General features: G+C 51.0%; 5 protein-coding genes across 5 annotated transcripts; 4 read left to right on the top strand and 1 right to left on the bottom strand.

Moving 5' to 3' along the window:
• Positions 1 to 520: 520 nt before the first annotated feature.
• Positions 521 to 1,216, top strand: N7458_009338 (putative GPI anchored protein; the record flags this gene model as incomplete). Its single annotated transcript, XM_056912720.1, has 3 exons — positions 521 to 707; positions 873 to 952; positions 1,016 to 1,216. The coding sequence occupies 3 exons, from the start codon at positions 521 to 523 to the stop codon at positions 1,214 to 1,216; spliced, it is 468 nt and encodes a 155-aa protein (XP_056761569.1).
• Positions 1,217 to 4,667: 3,451 nt separating this feature from the next.
• N7458_009337 (uncharacterized protein) lies at positions 4,668 to 6,827 on the bottom strand (the record flags this gene model as incomplete). Its single annotated transcript, XM_056912719.1, has 9 exons — positions 4,668 to 4,735; positions 4,791 to 4,896; positions 4,954 to 5,290; positions 5,379 to 5,509; positions 5,577 to 6,000; positions 6,065 to 6,122; positions 6,175 to 6,341; positions 6,395 to 6,614; positions 6,704 to 6,827. 9 exons carry the CDS (start codon positions 6,825 to 6,827, stop codon positions 4,668 to 4,670), a joined length of 1,635 nt encoding a protein of 544 aa, XP_056761568.1.
• Positions 6,828 to 8,593: 1,766 nt separating this feature from the next.
• On the top strand, positions 8,594 to 10,434 carry N7458_009336 (serine hydroxymethyltransferase; the record flags this gene model as incomplete). Its single annotated transcript, XM_056912718.1, has 5 exons — positions 8,594 to 8,737; positions 8,807 to 8,863; positions 8,925 to 9,018; positions 9,093 to 9,230; positions 9,290 to 10,434. 5 exons carry the CDS (start codon positions 8,594 to 8,596, stop codon positions 10,432 to 10,434), a joined length of 1,578 nt encoding a protein of 525 aa, XP_056761567.1.
• A 546-nt stretch (positions 10,435 to 10,980) lies between these two features.
• On the top strand, positions 10,981 to 12,390 carry N7458_009335 (MOSC domain protein; the record flags this gene model as incomplete). Its single annotated transcript, XM_056912717.1, has 3 exons — positions 10,981 to 10,995; positions 11,069 to 12,305; positions 12,368 to 12,390. The coding sequence occupies 3 exons, from the start codon at positions 10,981 to 10,983 to the stop codon at positions 12,388 to 12,390; spliced, it is 1,275 nt and encodes a 424-aa protein (XP_056761566.1).
• Positions 12,391 to 14,953: 2,563 nt separating this feature from the next.
• On the top strand, positions 14,954 to 16,982 carry N7458_009334 (putative Patatin-like serine hydrolase; the record flags this gene model as incomplete). Its single annotated transcript, XM_056912716.1, has 3 exons — positions 14,954 to 15,020; positions 15,085 to 15,670; positions 15,728 to 16,982. 3 exons carry the CDS (start codon positions 14,954 to 14,956, stop codon positions 16,980 to 16,982), a joined length of 1,908 nt encoding a protein of 635 aa, XP_056761565.1.
• Positions 16,983 to 17,842: the final 860 nt, after the last annotated feature.

The raw sequence follows: 17,842 nt of genomic DNA, 5'->3' as shown, positions 1-17,842 counted from the left end.
GGCAACGATCCGCAGGCGCGGGCCAAGCCCACCAACGGGTTCCTGCGGGGACGTGGGCATAACGCGAGATGAAGAGAGTAATGCCACGACAGACCAAGCCAAAACAGGTAACTTGCTCTATTTCATTGGTCTAGATTCTCTGTATCCCTCCACTCTCCCTGCAAAATGCAATTTCCCATTGCCTTCCACCACCCATGTCCAATCTCCACCCTCCCTGTTGAGACCCCCCTTTTTCTCGGGTACCTGAAAGTCGACCCACGGCACGGCTCTCTGCCACTCTGCCCCTATAAACACTTCTCACCCCCAAATCTCACTCTTTCCCCCCCTCTCTTTCTCCATCCACACGTTCTCTTACCACACACCCCCCGGTTCAGTCTTCATCGACTCCGAGTACATTCTTTTCAGAAACCTCCCACTCTCTTTTCCAGACCGTCGGATCACCCTCTTCCAAGTCTCTTACAGACTTTCGCCCTTCTACTCTTCAGGAACATTCCTCGAATCAACCCACATTCCAGTCAAAATGCGCTTCTCCTTCGCCGCTGCTGTTGCCGCCCTGGCTGCCGGTGCTGTTGCCTCCGACGCTGTCACTGAGACCCTCACTAGCTACACCACTTACTGCCCTGAGGCTACCTCCATCGTTCACGGTGGTTCCACCTACAGCATCTCTACTGTGCGTGTTTCCCCCCCTTGTTGTGTGGTTGGTGGATGTAGGATATCCAGATGGGACGGATCGAACCGAGTCGCGATCAAAGGCAGATCAATCTCACCTCGACTCGACTCTCCACATTCCATCTGATACCACACCCTCCACACACCCACCCCCGATCCCCCATCATCTCCATATGTCGAGCGCACACTAACAATCCTCACAGCCCGGCCACTTGACCATGACCGGCTCCTTCCTCGTCACCCGCCCTCTGATCACCCAGACCGTGACCCAGTGCAACAAGTGGTAAGCACCAACACCCTCTCCCCCTCCAACCTCAATCTCGAATCAATTTCTAACACCTCCCAGCTCTTCCACCCCGGTTGCTTCCACCCCTGTCTCTTCTGTCACCTCCACCCCCTGGTCCCCTCCAGCGTTGCTGCCACCGGCACCACTGTTTCCACCCCCGCTGCTTCCCAGCCTGCCTTCAACGCTGGTGCCATCAACGCCGCTACCGGCGCTGGTGCCGGTCTGGCCGCCGTCTTCGGTGTCGTTGCCCTCCTGCTGTAAATGTGAGCTTTGCGCTTGCTGACAGCGGTGACGTGGTTACGGGATTCGTATGCATGGTGATGGGTTGTAGGTCCCAGCCCAACTAATCCAAGGCTTCTGCTGTGTGGACTGGGTTTGGTTAGTTGGTGGTGGGTGCCAACATCCCAAGCCAGGCGTTTTTGTTGGGAAAACCTCGGGGTATGGGCTTTATTTGTTTTCTTTTCTGCTGGGGTTTACAGAGCTATTTTTTTCTCTCTCTTTTTCTTCGATTACCCCTTTCTTGAATGTACATGTCTTTCGTCTATGTCTAATTAGATAATACATAATCGATCCGATTGGGTCATTTATGTCTTTCTTTAACCCGGACTGTGACGTTGATCTGGATCTTGATGTTGATTCCTGATTTCTTGTGCGAGATTCTCATGGACATACTGCTGCTATTTCTTTGATTCTGAATGACTTGTTCTATATCTTAACCCTTCTGTTCGATGGAGAGTATAGGGCTGAGTAGTCGTAGTCGGTAGATGTAGCTAGCTAGCTAGCTTGATGAGTATTCAAGTCTTGATCTGTCGAGGTATTTAGAGCACATCCTCACAAGTTACTTTTCCTATCTCCAGACTTTTCTAGTCACCCATCTTCCCGCCAATGGATTGGATAGACCTACGCTTGTCAAAACCTACTCGGATCCAGGGAAGCGGCCAGCAATCTCCAACCGATTGCAAAACGGGAGACCCGTATTCAGTCGATAATGTGTACCTACCATCGTCCATAAATGAATGGATGTAGATAGGTTTATGAAGCTATCATCATCATACCCATTCATGGCTGATCAGACCTGTCTCCCTTTCTTCTCTCTACATGTCTCGCAAGTTAGTTATATACCCCGAACAAACTTGGCTCTGTCTACGATTATTGAGGTCCTTGTACTCACCTTCTCCCTCCCCAATATAAACAGATATGCAAACCCCAGCACCTATCCATCTATCTATCTATCTATCCATCTATACTCTCCCACTCAAAACACCCCCGCAATCATCCTCCTCCCAGACATCACCTCCGTCAACTCCCTCTGCACCCCCAGCACCCTCTCAAACCTCATAAACCCACACGCCTCACTCTCAAGATGCTTAAACAGCCCCGCCAACGCAACAAACTGCTTCCCACAACTCGACCCGCCATTCGGACAATGAGAAACACTCTGCTGATGCACCGGCGAATTCGCAATGCTGATTCAGCGACCCCGCTGTAACGAACTGCCGATGGCAGATGTAGCATTCCCATGCGCGGCCGTTGTATGCAGCCCGCGTCGCGGTGTACTCGGGTTGGCTGTGCGAGAGAGGGTGCGAGGGCTCGGGCCAGGTGATTTGTTTGTTTGTGATTATGCCGTGTGGGTCGGCGCGGTGGATTATTTGGGCTATGGTGGTGCGGTTGAGGGATTGGGCTTTGGGGCAGGAGGATGTTTCGAGGTGGTGCGAGAGGCAGCTGGCGGAGACGAAGAGGGTGCGGGCAGAAGGCGCAGGGGACTTGGGTGCCGCGGTGGAGTTTGGAGTTGAGATATTATTGAGGGAAAAGAGGGGTGGTTAGTTAATTGATCATGCCCTGTCTAGTCTGGCTGGTATCAACGGGGTCTGGGGTGTGGGTTAGGTGTGGAGGATATTAGCATACCGCCCGAAAAACATTCTCATTACTATAGCGCCGACCACACGGCTTGCAATAATTCTTATAATGACCCTGTTGATCTGCAGCACTCCGACTGCGAATGGTATCACTGCATGTCTCGCACTCCATACGCGGTGCCCAATGGCCCGGAGCGTTCATGTGCTGATTAGCCGTGTTTTGGGAACCGAATTGGCGGTTGCAGGTCTCGCAGTCGAAGGTTGGTGTCCAGTGGTTGAGATTATTCATGTGTTGGGAGGCGGCGCGGTTGGATCAGAATCTGCGAGGGCAGGTTTCGTATTCGGACCAGTGGTTGTAGTCGTCCATCTGCTCGTCGCAGGAGTCTTGGTAGAAGAAGCTGTCATCGCAGGCTGCGCAGGAGTATGACATGGTGGATGGACGGGTTTTCGTGGTGTGGAGTTAAACTTGGGGAAGAAGCTTTGTAGGGGAGTTTAGAATGGGGTATAGCCGAAATTTTAGAGGAGGAGAGGCTACGGAGATGAAGAATGGAGGGTAAGAATAGGGGTGTAGTAGGACCTTGAGGTTTCGCGGGGAAGATTTTTGACGGACGAGTCGAGTGGAACTGCAAAGCGATAACAATTAGCTATTCAGGTATCCAGATCTACAGCAGTACAGATCGGCTTAATGAGTACTGTATAATATCTGAGAATCATATATGCTCATGTATTTCTAGCCCAAGGCACCTGAGTGGCAGAAATCGCAGTCAAAGGGTTCGCAGTCGAGGATGTTCATGGATATAGTATAGGCTTTGGCGTGCCATCACGGCTAGAAAAGGAAGGTCAACAACCATTTTCATGGGTTATACCCCCGTAATAGGTTTTCTAGTCACTCTCCCCCTCATATGGCCTAGTGGTCTCCCGTCAGGGATTGACCTTTGGGTGTGCCCTGAAAAGGGGAAACATGTGATGGGTACAGGCCTTCAGTGTCGAGTATAACTCCACGGATGGTCGGGCACATCCCTCGGCGGGGAGAGTGGGCGGGTGGGCATGCGAGGTGGTGATAGCACCACTTCGCGGATAAAGATCTTTTTTTATTTTTTTTTAATAAATCATCTTTCTTATATTAAAGAGCTTCTACAACTCTAAATTTATAATTATTCTATTTCTTAGAGGATAAGAGGGATACTGTTTAGTGGGTGTGGTATCGGGGCTGACTCTGGATGATGTACCTCGGCATCGTGGGATAGCGATGGAACACCACTGTGAGGTATATAGGGAACGAGAAAGTTGGGTGTTCAATTCACAGGGGTAGCAATTTTAGACAGTTCAGAGTTTTGTGGAGGTCTGGCCTGTGGATAGTTGAAACTTGCTCGATATCAGTGTTGGAGATTATTGGCCTCGCGTATAACTCAACAGTAGTCGCGCTCATATATCTTGCCATCATAGGTGGGCTGGTACGATGATGGGGTTGTTGAGAGCCATGATGCATGAGGGCAACATTTCTCTATGACCTATATCTACATGGCTGCTTCCAAGTCTTCCCACTCACTGGCTAGCTGCATCATCTTATTCTAGGCACATCTTGCATGATGCTATACGATAGTGTCCTCTGTCATTCGTTACATGAGCGGCATACAGTGCGGTATCAGTTCCCCTAAACGAGTGACCGTCAGTTTCGAATGTAAGACCTTAACCGCACAGCTGTTTTGATACACGCTCATCGTCATGGCCAGTGTTTTGATTATGCAAGATCTATTTACATTTCATCATGTTTCGTCTATTTTGGCTTATCCACGGTCAAGTCCAAAATTATCAAGAACTTGTTTCCGGACTCGATCAAGATAAGCGTGGACATTTTAAATCGCGATGTTCTTTTGTCTCAATACCAATAGAAGTGATAATGCCACGGTGGCAATGACAAACACTGGAGCAGTCCTGTTAGCGCGCTCGAAATATGGATTCTTGGAATGGCGACTTACGGAGCAGCACCATATAACTTTCTCTGAAAAGTACATTGACGGTTTTACGCAGCGGTTCGGGAAGCGACTGCGAGTATTCGACACTTTCAAGAATGTGCTCAATTTTCTGAAATTTGAGTCAGTGACGCAGTAACCTCACTCAGAAACTATACACATTTCTCACCTTAAGACTCTCGGGGCTGTCCCCAATCGTTGCCTCGAGTTTCTCCTTAAAGACAAGGTGTTGGAGAACTGTAGTCATCGTGATTCCAATCATGGTTCCAGCTTGTTGGAAGAGATAGTAAGATGTGATGGAGGTAGCCGCATATTGTTCTGGGGTGCTAGCACTCAAGCCTACGAATTGAGCGGAGAGGGTCATCCCCAGTCCCCACGAAAAGAAGAACGAGTAGAACAACTCCCACATTTTTTGTTCGAATAGAGACCATCGGGGGAGGATTAATGTGAAGCTCATGAGCGCCGTACTGAGTCCGACTATTGCCCAGACTCTGTGTTTTCCGCTCCTGTGGGGATATCATCAGTAAGAATAGGAGAAGAAATATGGATAATAGCTGTAGAGGTACTCATCACAGCTAATGTCATCAAACATACTTTTTCACAAGCATGCCTGTCAATACACTTCCGATCGCAGCACCGACTGCAGCGGGTCCAAGGCATAGCCCAGTCTCGATCGTGGTCAGGCCATGCATTCGAGCAAAGTACGGGGCAATGCTTGCAACAAACTATACGAGAAATCAGCTTCACCGGACCCTTATTCAAAGCAAGGATTGACGAGAATCGGGGGCATACACTGTAATTCCCCATCTGCATGAAAAAGGTAGTACCCCAAATGAGTCCAACCTGTGTGGTTTTAAGGAGATGTAGTGGGATCACTGGGTTCTTCGCCCAGAACACCTCAATGAAAATAAAGGTCGCAGTAAAGACGATGAATCCAACCCCAAGTCCGACGATAAGGCCAATGTGCCTCTTCACGGTGTCAAGATCTTCGAGCATCTCAACGAGGATGACGAAGCAGAGAATGGCGCAGCTAAGCGTGATAATCCCTAGGATGTCAAGGGGTGGACGGGGAGCCTCGGGCATCTCCTCTGTCTTCTCAATGTTGCTTTCCTCGTCGCTTGAAGTTTCGATTACAGGTTGGTTGTTCTTCGGTCCCAGTTTGAAGAAAACGATAATAGCGCAAACTGCCACGAAAGGAATGTGTACAAGAAACGACCTGGACCGAGACAAAATGATCAGTATTTACGTTTCACCATCTTCGATCGAGGGTTCCGACTAACCATCTCCATCCAATTGTTCCGGCGAGAATTGCACCTAGTGGACCTCCACTGACAGCGCCTACCAACATCACAACCATGAGGTGACTTCTGAAAACGGCAACTTCACGTACAGTCGCAATATCTACCATGAATGAAGAAAGTCAGATCAAGAGTCTGTAAATAGAAGGGAAGAAGGATACCATTGAGTGCCACCGAAGCCAGGTCCAGCATCCCCGAAGCGCCTGCGCCCACTAGGAACCTGCCGGCGACGATCGCATAGAATTCATGCGGAGTACCTCTGTTCTCATTAGATATTGACCGGCTAGGTAATGGGAGAACTCATTTGCATACGATACAATGCATCCCAGGCCGTAAAAGGCATAAGCAAGTAGGAAAGTCTTCCGTTGGCCGAGAACCTCATATAATCGGCCGTATATGGGGAGTGCCATAGAATAGCCAAGATTGTACCCGACGAACAGCCATGATCCAGATGAACCTTTGTGGAAAGATTCCGCGATTTGACGGGACGTGGTGAGAACGAAGAACTCATCAGAAATACCGAGAAATGTGCCTGTGCGGGATAAGAGCTTCATTAGTATATCCTCAAATCTCGAAAACTGGCGGAAGTCAAAGCTTGTGCTGGCCTCACGAATCGCATACCAAAGTACAAAACTGCCAAAAGCAATTTACTCTTCTTCAATGGCTTCTTTCCCTCATGGTTGACGACAGCACCCGACTCCGACGCCGTGGCATCAAAGGAAGCCTCAGTTTCATCGGCGCCCATGATTCAAATCGACCGACCAGATGTCGATAAATAATGCGGACAATTCTAACGAAAAAGAAATCGACACGGAAAGCTGAATTTCTTCATCTGCGTGAAGCAGGAAAGCTCTGATAAATGAGGTGGACATTGCGTGCGCCTTACGAAACCGGCTGCATTCGGAAATGGCCATCGGCCATCCCTATGGCCCATGCAGATACCACACCTACGATCCACGACATCATATCGCGTACACCACGCCTGGAGAGTAACACACAAATACCGGAGGATGTAATCCCCAAAGAAACATTCGAATGAGATCGCTGGAGAATCCTGAATATGTGGATGGGTTGGCGTCATCAGATCTATGATCGACGGAGCCGCTTAATTTTACGATGACGATCATCTACTCCTTGCTTCTGGAGGATGCGTAAGACACGACTGCTGTATCAGTTGCGTATCTCTAACAATGCAGTTTAAGCAAGTTGATAATCTTCTTGTGGAACAGACAGGAATTTTTGGTGATCTTTGTAAGGTGGCGCGGGACGGGAGGATGTCTATGCGATCGCCTTCATTCCCTATGTCTGATTGAGATTCCCAGGTATGGAGATGGGGACTGGAAACGCGTTATGGCGGGCTGGTTGATCGAGGTTGTCCTGTACTAGGCGCTCACTATGCAAGTTGAAAGAGAAAGAAGGTGGTCAACCTCGGGTTGGTCGTGATCGCTGGTAAAGTTCTTCTATGGATTATCCTAGTCAAAGAAGTCGGGTAATTAGGAAGCTCTATATGATTTGAAGCAAGAATATTGAGAACAAAGGCAAGCATAAGGTTCCTGTATCGGCCGCGGTGTTTTTATATCAAAATTAAGCTTGGATTTAAAGAAGCGGTCCGAGAACGATAATCATCGCTGTATTCCCGAGATAGGGGAACGGGCCGCCTTGGCCGACGGGCGATACCCCAAAGATTTCAAAAGACTTCGAAGATATGGACCGATTGGCGAGCCTGTGAGCCCCCGACAGGTGCCTATGATTGACCTAGAGATGGTTGGAATCAAGAGACGTAGGACTGATTTGATATGGGTTATAGAACACTCGAAGAGATTGCTTTAGATTAGGAACTATCTTAGATTTGAAATACATAGTAAATCTGGTGTGAACAGGGTCTCCGAACGATGAATGACACAAATCAAGCCGATTCAGAGCACTGCGACCGGGAGACTCAACCCCGGAGACATGCTAACAAGGAGCAGCTGCGTAAGTCCAGCCAGCCTTGATCGTCCAGTCGATCCTAGCGCGGCCCCCTCCCATCATACAGCTGGTATGCCACATGCCTCCATTTTGTTCCCAACCAGCTGGAGACTCGAGCTCACAACCGTACACAACGCGTCCAATCCGATGGTAAACTGATCCCTATTGGATGGTGAATGGGCGCGGGACCTTCTCAGCAGCGCCCGTCCAGCGACAGCCCAGCACGAAGCCAGGCCATCACCGACGAGTGCTGACACAGACAGAACGCCATCTCTTCATCTTGGATTTAGTTGTGTGAAGAAGAAAAGAAGGGGAAAGTGCGAAGATGAAAAAAAAACAAGCCGCGGGAGCACGGACCAGGCGGTGAGCCCGTTTGGGAATAGTGCCGATTTCCCGCTTTCCGCGGGCAACGGAGAAGCAACCAGCTGCCACCGCCGGAGTCCCAGTCCCCATTGCGAGATCGCGCTTTTATAAAGAAAAGCCTTCCCTATCCGAGCGACTGGCCCTTGGGTATTTTGTGTGCTTTTTCGGTCCTTGTTCAAGATGTCTCTCTCTCGTTGTGGGCGCCTCGCCCGCGTCTCCCTGGGGGCCCTCCGCACGCCTGCATCCGTGTCCACTCGTCCTCTCGTGGCCCGCGCCATCTCCGTGCGGGGAGTATCGTCGTCGAGCCGAGATGCGCAGCAGAAGGTGAGAGCATCATTACAGTCCCAATGGGTCATTGCCGATTTGTAATGGCTCTGCTAACATGATCTTCAGCTCCTGGCTGCGTCCTTGAAGGACTCCGACCCGACTGTCTTCAACATTCTCGAGAAGGTACCGTTATCATGTGAATTCGGAGCATGCTACAGGGACAACCCGCTGAGACCAATTCCAGGAGAAAAACCGCCAGAAGCACTTCATTAACCTGATCCCCTCCGAGAACTTCACCTCGCAGTCTGTCCTCGATGCGCTAGGCAGTGTGATGCAGAGTATGTGCCCTGGCTCTTCCTTCCCCGCTCGACCTCCGCGGTACCCAGCCTCGGGAGTCTAACCGCGTATACAGACAAGTATTCTGAGGGATACCCCGGCGCCCGTTACTATGGAGGAAACGAGTACATTGATGCCTCTGAGCGCCTGTGCCAGCAGCGCGCTCTGGAGACCTTCCGTCTCAACCCTGAGGAGTGGGGTGTGAACGTTCAGCGTATGATGCCACAATAACCCCCCAAATAATGCAATATGGCATCACTAACACAACCACAGCTCTGTCCGGATCTCCCGCTAACTTGATGGCTTACTCCGCCGTTCTCAACACTCACGACCGCCTGATGGGTCTGGATCTGCCCCACGGTGGCCATCTGTCGCACGGCTACCAGACCCCCACCAAGAAGATCTCCGCTATCTCCAAGTACTTCGAGACCCTCCCATACCGCCTGGACGAGTCCACCGGCCTGATTGACTACGACGCACTCGAGAAGCAGGCTCTGCTGTACCGTCCCAAGCTGATCGTGGCGGGCACGTCAGCCTACAGCCGTCTGATCGACTACCCCCGCATGCGCGAGATCGCTGATTCCGTCGGCGCCTACCTGCTCTCCGATATGGCTCACATTTCTGGTCTCGTGGCTGCGGATGTCCTTCCTTCTCCCTTCCCCTACTCCGATATCGTGACCACCACCACCCACAAGTCTCTGCGCGGACCCCGCGGTGCTATGATCTTCTACCGCAAGGGCGTGCGTCGCACCGATAAGAAGGGCAACAAGGAGATGTACGATCTGGAGAACCCCATCAACATGTCCGTCTTCCCTGGCCACCAGGGTGGCCCCCACAACCACACTATCACTGCTCTGTCCGTCGCCCTAAAGCAGGCCCAGTCCCCCGAGTTCCACGAGTACCAGAAGACTGTGCTGGCCAACTCACAGGCTCTGGCCGAGCGTCTGGGTGAATCTATCAGCAACGGTGGCCTCGGCTACAACATCGTGTCCGGCGGCACCGACAACCACCTGGTGCTGGTGGACCTGAAGAACCGCGGTGTGGACGGTGCCCGCGTTGAGCGCGTCCTCGAGCTCTGCGGCGTCGCTAGCAACAAGAACACCGTCCCCGGTGACAAGTCCGCCCTCAAGCCCGGCGGTCTGCGTCTGGGTACCCCCGCCATGACCTCTCGTGGCTTCCAGCCCGAGGACTTCCGCCGCGTCGCCGATATCGTTGACCGTGTCGTGATCCTGACCCAGAAGTTGGACAAGGTTGCGCGTGAGCAGGCCCAGGCCCGCGGTGTTAAGAACCCCGGTACTCTGAAGGCCTTCTTCGATTACCTGGGTGAGGGTGAGGAGGTGTCCGAGATTGTTATGTTGCGGCAAGAGGTGGAGGACTGGGTGGGCACGTTTAGCCTGCCTTGGGCTAAGGACCAGTAGACATGTTTCTTTCTATCTCTTTTCCTTTTTCTTTTTATACTTGTGTACATTCCCCCAAGCCATGGTTCAACACGAAATATGATTCAAAGATTTTTTAACATTGATTTCGGCAAACACCTTTTACCTATAGAAGATTGTCATGCTAGCATTGGGAGCCGAAGTTCAAGGTTATGCTCTAGGCCCAGCACCTTGTCGGAATAAACATCTCATGGCTGCAATTCTGGCAAGATAATAGCCGCCAGTGTCAACGAAGGGTTGGAGGGCTGTCGCCGGCATATTCCAAATTGACCACTCATGATATCAACTTGAAGGCAGGAAAACCCGGAATGCAATGATATGCAGGGCGAACTCAAATCGTCTAGCCCTCGGATCCGATAACCGATAACCGATAAGCGCAGCGCTAAGACCCTCTCCACCAGTGCGGAGAAAAGACTGTGGCTCCTCATCATATGTACCTGCGGCTCGCAGCCTTGCTTCTTCCTTGTTGCCTATTCATTTGACGAAGCAACTCCAATGTATGTCCCCCGTTAAAATATCCCATCAAAAATGAAAATCAGCGAGGTATGTTCCCCCCCCCCCTACTCTCCCTGCTATCATCAACCAGCCGATTATTAACACTGCTCAAAACCAACAGCTCTATGTATACCCCATCAAATCCCTACGGCCGACAAAGGTCACCGAGGGCGAACTCACACGCCTAGGTCTCCGCTATGACCGGCGCTTCATGCTGCTAAAGGTCATACCAGGCGAAAATGGCGAGGCGCCAACGCTGGAGAATATGCATATCCCTGAGTTTCCTGAAATGGGACTCTTCCAGACGGCGATTGAGTCACCCAAGAGCGAAAATGAAACTGGAAAATTGCTTGTGACATATAATCCACCCTCGTCAAGTGATAGCAATAATGTCGCCAAAGCCGAGGCTGAAACTCCCAGCGAAACCCCCAAAGCACGACACCTCGAGCTCCCACTCGAGCCAGAAACGAAGACTCTCAAACCTTTCACGGTGATGATGCACCAGAGCCCGACTACAGGCTATGATATGGGTCCGAGCTACAATGAGTGGTTCAGCACGTGTTTCGGGTACCCCGTTGTGCTGGCGTATCTTGGGAATAACACGCGGGGCGTACTGGGTACTTTGGCCCCGGCCAAGCGCAACAAAGAGTCGTGGTGGAGTATCTGGAAGCAGGAGCTCGTGCTACCCAGTAATGGGCATGGTAACAAGATACTTGATCAGTGGCTAGTACCCTTTTCTCTGGGGTATTTAGTTCTCAACGCCGTGAGTTGGTGCCATACACGGATTGAAGCTGGCACTGCCCCCGCTGCGGCTATCGGGGTCGCAGCTCTGGGGCTGGCTTGCCTGTGGACAGCGGTCAATTTGTTCGTGATGAGACGACATGAGGCGAGGATTGGATTTGCGGATTGTGCGCCTTTCCTGGTTATTTCGCAGACGTCGGTGGAGAACGTTTCGGAACGGCTGGCTGGGGATGAAGAGGTTGATTTGACCAAGTTCCGGCCGAATATTGTTATTTCTGGAGCAGAAGAGGCGTTCGAGGAAGACCTTTGGGCGGAACTGGAGGTTGGAAAGAGCATTAGCGCTGGTGGAGGAGATTCAAGAGTGAGGCTTTTGTTGACGGGGAATTGTGTGCGATGTCAGAGTTTGAATGTGGATTTTGCGACTGGGAAGATGGGGACTGGGGAGAGTGGGAGCGTGTTGAAGAAACTTATGACAGATCGGAGGGTGGATCGGGGGGCGAAGTATAGTCCGGTGTTTGGACGGTATTCGTTTCTGGGGAGGGAGAGCGTTGGAGAAAGCATCAAGGTTGGTGATGAGGTGAAGGTTTTGAGGAGAGCGGAGGAGTATACTGTTACTGGTGAGTCCGAAACAAGGAGGTTTGATTCATTTGTTGATTAGGTGCTAACTGTGAGACTCTAGATTGGCCGGGGTTGACGAACTAAAGCAGAGTGCGTTTTGAGTGGTATGTAGTGAAATGTGACGGCGTCGTAAAAGGGACTTACGACGTCCATCGGCCTTGACTTCAACCTCCTATCATATGTTAGGTTCGTCGACAATCTATCTTACCATTTCATTACGCTCTACAAAGGTGATATACACGGTAAAGCAAAGTACTCCTGGTCACAGGTTGGTAATTCTAAAAGATAGGTTCAGACCTCATCACAAATTCCAGCAATGTGCTTCGGCCTCCTCGCTTCGAGTTAGGTTCCTATTCACATACTGATCAAGTAAATAAAACACGCCCAGTGCAAATCTCGGGTCCCTGCATCTGCTCTTAGGCTTCATTCCCTCTTCGGTTGCCAAGCCGTATGCCAACCATCACCCTTAGATGACGATGAGGATCCCGAGACCCCGTAGCGCCATAATCTGTGTAATTCGCAGCGGGAGCGATGATGGGGATTTTCAATGAAGTAGACTTCCAGGAAATCGCCTCCAGTTTCAGCTACCCTGGAAGTTCGTTTCTTAGAATTAACCAGGATCACCCTCGGTGTGAATAGATTCATCGTCAATCTTCCACTCATACAGTATTTGATTGGTAAAAGGGCCCATTCGATGGCATTTCCACCTGTGATTCCCCAGCTCTCTTTGAGGCTGCTTTCGTATAAAGAAGCCACATTGAGCGAATGGTGGACGCTCCTGGCACACTCTTTCCGGCAAGTTCCTTGCCATGTTGTGGGAGATCGAATCCATTTGGGGCTCGAGTTTAGATCAGGGGATACCTAAACATAGCCAATCACTTGATCAGTGTAAGAACAGAGCTTTTAGCCAGTCAGTTGTTGTTGATTTACTCACAGTAAGATATTGCATTGCGAGGTTGGATTTACAGCCGGCTTCGAAGACGTGGCCAGGAAGCATGCCTCCAGACCGAGCGGTATGCCGTATATCCACGATCTATCTTACACAGACCGCGAAATCAACATCGGCGAAGTACCTTCGCAACGTCTTGGTGACGATTCAGCGACAAAACGTGGTATGACTGACATTCGCAAGGGCGAACAAGAGGCTAGGTCCTCTCGAGTCCCTCAGCGGTTATCTATTAGGAGTTATGATGACCGGTAATTCTAAACTGTAATGAGGTATGCAAGCCAGAAAATTACTTTCGGGTGTAATCCGTCACTTTCGTAGTAGTACTTTGATTGTAGTGAACGCAGAGTTGGTTCGTGGAGGAACAGTCCGTTTAACAGTGTTTTGGTAGGGATATAGTTGGAATGACCGAGGTCTTTTCGGGACTCGTGACTGATATACCATAAAATGAGAGTTGAAAGGAGGGATCAGTCAGTAGAACTAAGATTATGAAGAGGTCGATGACGCAAATAGCACAAGCGACGGGCTGTATGATAAAGATGTACGAGAGGAAGAGTAAATCAGAAAGGGGATGGATATATATGCAATGATTGAGGAGAGTGATATCATCGGTAGGATGCCTAGCAGAATGATGGGTCCATGTGGTGGTAAATATTGGGAGCACTACGCAGGGAAAAGAAGTAGAGAGGAGGCAATTGAAAGAAAGATAGACATATATATTCATTCAATGCCTGGTATCTTAGGCCTAGAAACCACATCCATTCATACGCAATTTAGAGAGAAGCCCGGCAAGATAAGATTTCTTTATGCTTGCGGACAAAGGCCTCGTAAATATGCTATGCCCGAGATATGCAGAATTATTCTTAATGAAAATGGACTCTGAGAATCTGATTCTATTCAAAAACCCCAAGCTCTAAATCCTATATCTCGAAATGCTCTCTCAAAGTCTCTCCCACTAGGGAACTCGGACAATTTCAACTGCAGACCACATCTGACCATGGCGGTTTCTCGGACATGCCGTTCCCACCTCATACTTAAATTGATTGATAATCCTATCAACTTTTAAGGGATTATTTTGCTTTTCTGGAACCCTGCAACCACCATCCAGTCCGAGTGGCACCGCCACAAATTACGTCATGACAGGCCTGCATAGCCACATATCACATGACCCGGGACTGTTCCATGGGAGGAAGCAGTGGATGTGGATGTGGTTTCCAAGAATCATTCAGCTGACCATTGCTGTCTTGGGTAATCTTTGCATATGCACCCTCGCTGCATTGCAGCCATCCTCCTACAACCACCAAGCCAGCAAGCCAGCAGCAAAGCGACATTGGGAGTCTCGAATCCGAGGCCCTGCATTGTGTGGCTTAACCTTCAGCCCAACCCGCTCCCCGCCGCCAATTGAACTTACGCCGCTGCCTATTCAAAGTTTCCCCCAGTCCATCCGACGCAGTCCACGACATCGGCGCCTCTCACATCCAGCTCGTCACTTACCTTTGACCCACGCCGCATTCGAACCACCCGTGATTTTTTCAACAACAAATCTATTGTTTCCACGGTCTGATCCGATCGGTCAGACGCCCGTGCTTCCGCCACTTCGGTGCATAAGGCGCTGCTCAGCCCCGCCGGAGGTAACTGTCAGAGCAAAAAAAGAAGGCAGAGCAATCACTGTCTCTCTCACAAATCACTGCCGCAGTCACCATGGATGAGGTCAATCTGCGTCGCAAGGACACCACTAAGGGTCCGCCGCTACGGATTCTGTCTCTAGGTAAGCACGTCTCAATTTAACTTCCCCCCGACACATCCGAAGTCAAGCGCTAACAACCAGACAGATGGAGGCGGCGTCCGCGGTTACTCCATGCTCATTATTCTTCAGGAACTCATGTATCGGACGTATGTCGAGTGCGAAGGCAAGCCGCCTCGCCGCGACCAAATACCTAAACCCTGCGACCACTTCGATCTGATTGCCGGCACCGGTACTGGCGGGTTGATCGCGATCATGCTGGGCCGTCTTCGCCTCGATCTCGAGACCTGCAAGGAAGTTTATGTACGCATGACAAGGAGGGTTTTTGAGACGGACAAGACTATCGCCGGTATTCCTTATCGCTCGACTTTGTTCAAGGCCTCGAAACTCGAAGAGGCGATCCGGGAATGCGTGCGCGAACATACAGTCTTCGAGGCCGAGGGCAATGACCAACCGACCGTCAGCAATAACCCTCGAGCATCGATCACAAGTCTCCCCTATACGAGTCCGGGCTCTGCTCCACAGAGGTCCGTCAGTCGAGGTAGTTTTAGCACGTCGGCGAAGTCCCACCCCCAGAGTCCGTCAACTCAAAGAGGGTCCACTTTTTTGAATGGCCTGCGCTGGGGGAATCCAGAGGCTCTCCTCTACGACAACCGAGAATTCCGGACGAAAACGTAAGTATTTTCACCCTGTCTCGTTGGATGATATGTTCAATGCTAACAAACGAGCAGTGCTGTCACCGCGTTATACAAAGGAACCCAGCGTAACGGGTCAGCTGTGCTTCTGCGCTCCTACGACTCGCGCCGAGAACCCCCGCCCGAGTTTGACTGTACCATCTGGCAGGCTGGCCGCGCCACGTCAGCTACAGGACTTGCCTTCAAACCCATCCAGATTGGCCAACATGTGTTCATCGACGAAGGGCCTGGAACCTACAATCCGGCACCACAGGTCCTCGAGGAAGCGGTTGCCAACGAGTGGCCTGGTCGAGAAGTTGGCGTTTTCGTCAGTGTTGGAACTGGGCGACGCCCTCCCGGCACTAACAACCGACAGCATGAATGGTGGGAGGATTTCTTTGGTTCTGCGACGGGCACCTTCGCCGAGGCACGACGACGATTGATTTCGAAAATCGAGGGCTGTGAGACTATCCATCAAGAAATGCTGCAAGACACGCTTGCCAAGCGTGGAGTCCCCCAGGACAACTACTACCGGTTTAATGTGGAGGTTGGCGTGGGCGAGTTTGGTATGAACGAGTGGAACCGGCTGGCGGACATCAGCACGAATACCCGGCAATACCTAGCCAAAGGGGAGGTGAAAAAGATGATCCTCGACTCCAGTGTGAAGTTTGCCAAGATCGACCGCATGAACAAGCGCCTTGCCCAGCATGCGGCCGCCGGAGGTGACCGTGATGACATGTCATTTGACCTCGAGCGGGAAGAGATCATGGTCCACTCGCGCAACCCCTCGACCTACTCGGTGCCACCACCATCGAATCAATTCGCAATCGAGCTACCTGCCTCGCCGGTCGAATACTTTCCCCATCACCCCTCGCAGGCCTCTCCTCCAGTCCCTTCTAGTGTGACTGTGACCGCACCACCAGGACCGGACTCGCTACCCGCACATCCAACTCCCCACGACAACAGCCTTCCTGTCTCACCCACGCGACACTCCAGCAGTGATATCGCTAGCTTCCGTCCCAGTCACGAGTATAGCCGACCTCCCTCGCAAGGGCTGGGATCTCCTGGGCGCAGCGCCGAGCACGTTCCATCTTATAATGTGTCGCCGCTCAACGGCATGCCCCCGCCCGTTCCGCCCAAGACACCCATCCCATATCCATCTACTGAGGACGGCAGTGTCTCTATGCCTGCGCCGCTCTTCTCTCAACCGCACGTCCCCTTGCCAAGTAGCAAGGTGCGCCCGCCATACCCCGTGGACGAGCCTCCGCCCGTGGTCAACAGACAGCGCAAGCCGAGTTACCACGTGCGGTGATCACTGAATCATGGTGTGACTTGCTGTTTATGACTCTATCTCATGTTTTCTGATAATTCCTTTTCTTCTTGTTTATTCTAATGGATACCCTTCAATCGGCACGGTGAACAGGGAGTGAAGTGGACCGAGGAACGAGCGGTGTCTGGGCGTTTACCTATTTGTTTTGTTGATCCAGTTTTCTATCTCCTGGCCCTTTGGTAATCAACTTGGTGCTGCAAGACAGAGTCGGATAAACAGTACGGCTTGTTGCCGGACAGCCTGATTTACTTGGACTGGGTTCCAGCAGGATTGGTGAATGATGATGACGTCTATGAGTATTAGGAGTGTGCCTCTCGCTTTCTTCTATGTATAGTATTGGATGCCTAGAAAATGAGGCACACGAATCTGTTCCTTTGCTATAAGATGTTCAGAGCAAACTATGACGATGAGAAGAGCAGAGTAATGACGATAGAGACTTAGCTAGCTACCAGTACTGTAGTACAAAAAGCATGTTTGGGACTAGCCAGTTAGCTTCTGCGTATATTTCAGTCTCGAACTGTCCAACTTGGGAGTGGCGAGATCAGGCACCACTGTCAGTGTCTGGAGGAAGCTAAAATTAGGAAATCAGCTTGTGTCAGTTCAGGCCAACCTGACTGGCTGGGCTGGGGTACCTCCACACCCGGTCCATGGACGAGGTTTCGAGATTCTTTTGGCTCCAATCTTTGTACTCCAGACCTCCTGGTCCCGACAGGTAATCATCCATTTAAAACCAATCACATCTTACTCCTGTAAGAATTCGGTACCTGTCAGGTACCGTGACGATTGCAGCGTAAAGAGTGGAGCCTGCCGTACCCACTGGGTACCTTTTCTCTTTTCCCACT

This window comes from Penicillium daleae, assembly GCF_028827525.1.
Source record: "Penicillium daleae strain IBT 16125 chromosome Unknown utg000008l_segment0_segment0, whole genome shotgun sequence".
Taxonomy (NCBI): Eukaryota; Fungi; Ascomycota; class Eurotiomycetes; order Eurotiales; family Aspergillaceae; genus Penicillium; species Penicillium daleae.
The sequence above is the reverse complement of the archived record's forward strand: the minus strand, read 5'-3'. Positions and strand labels throughout refer to the sequence as shown.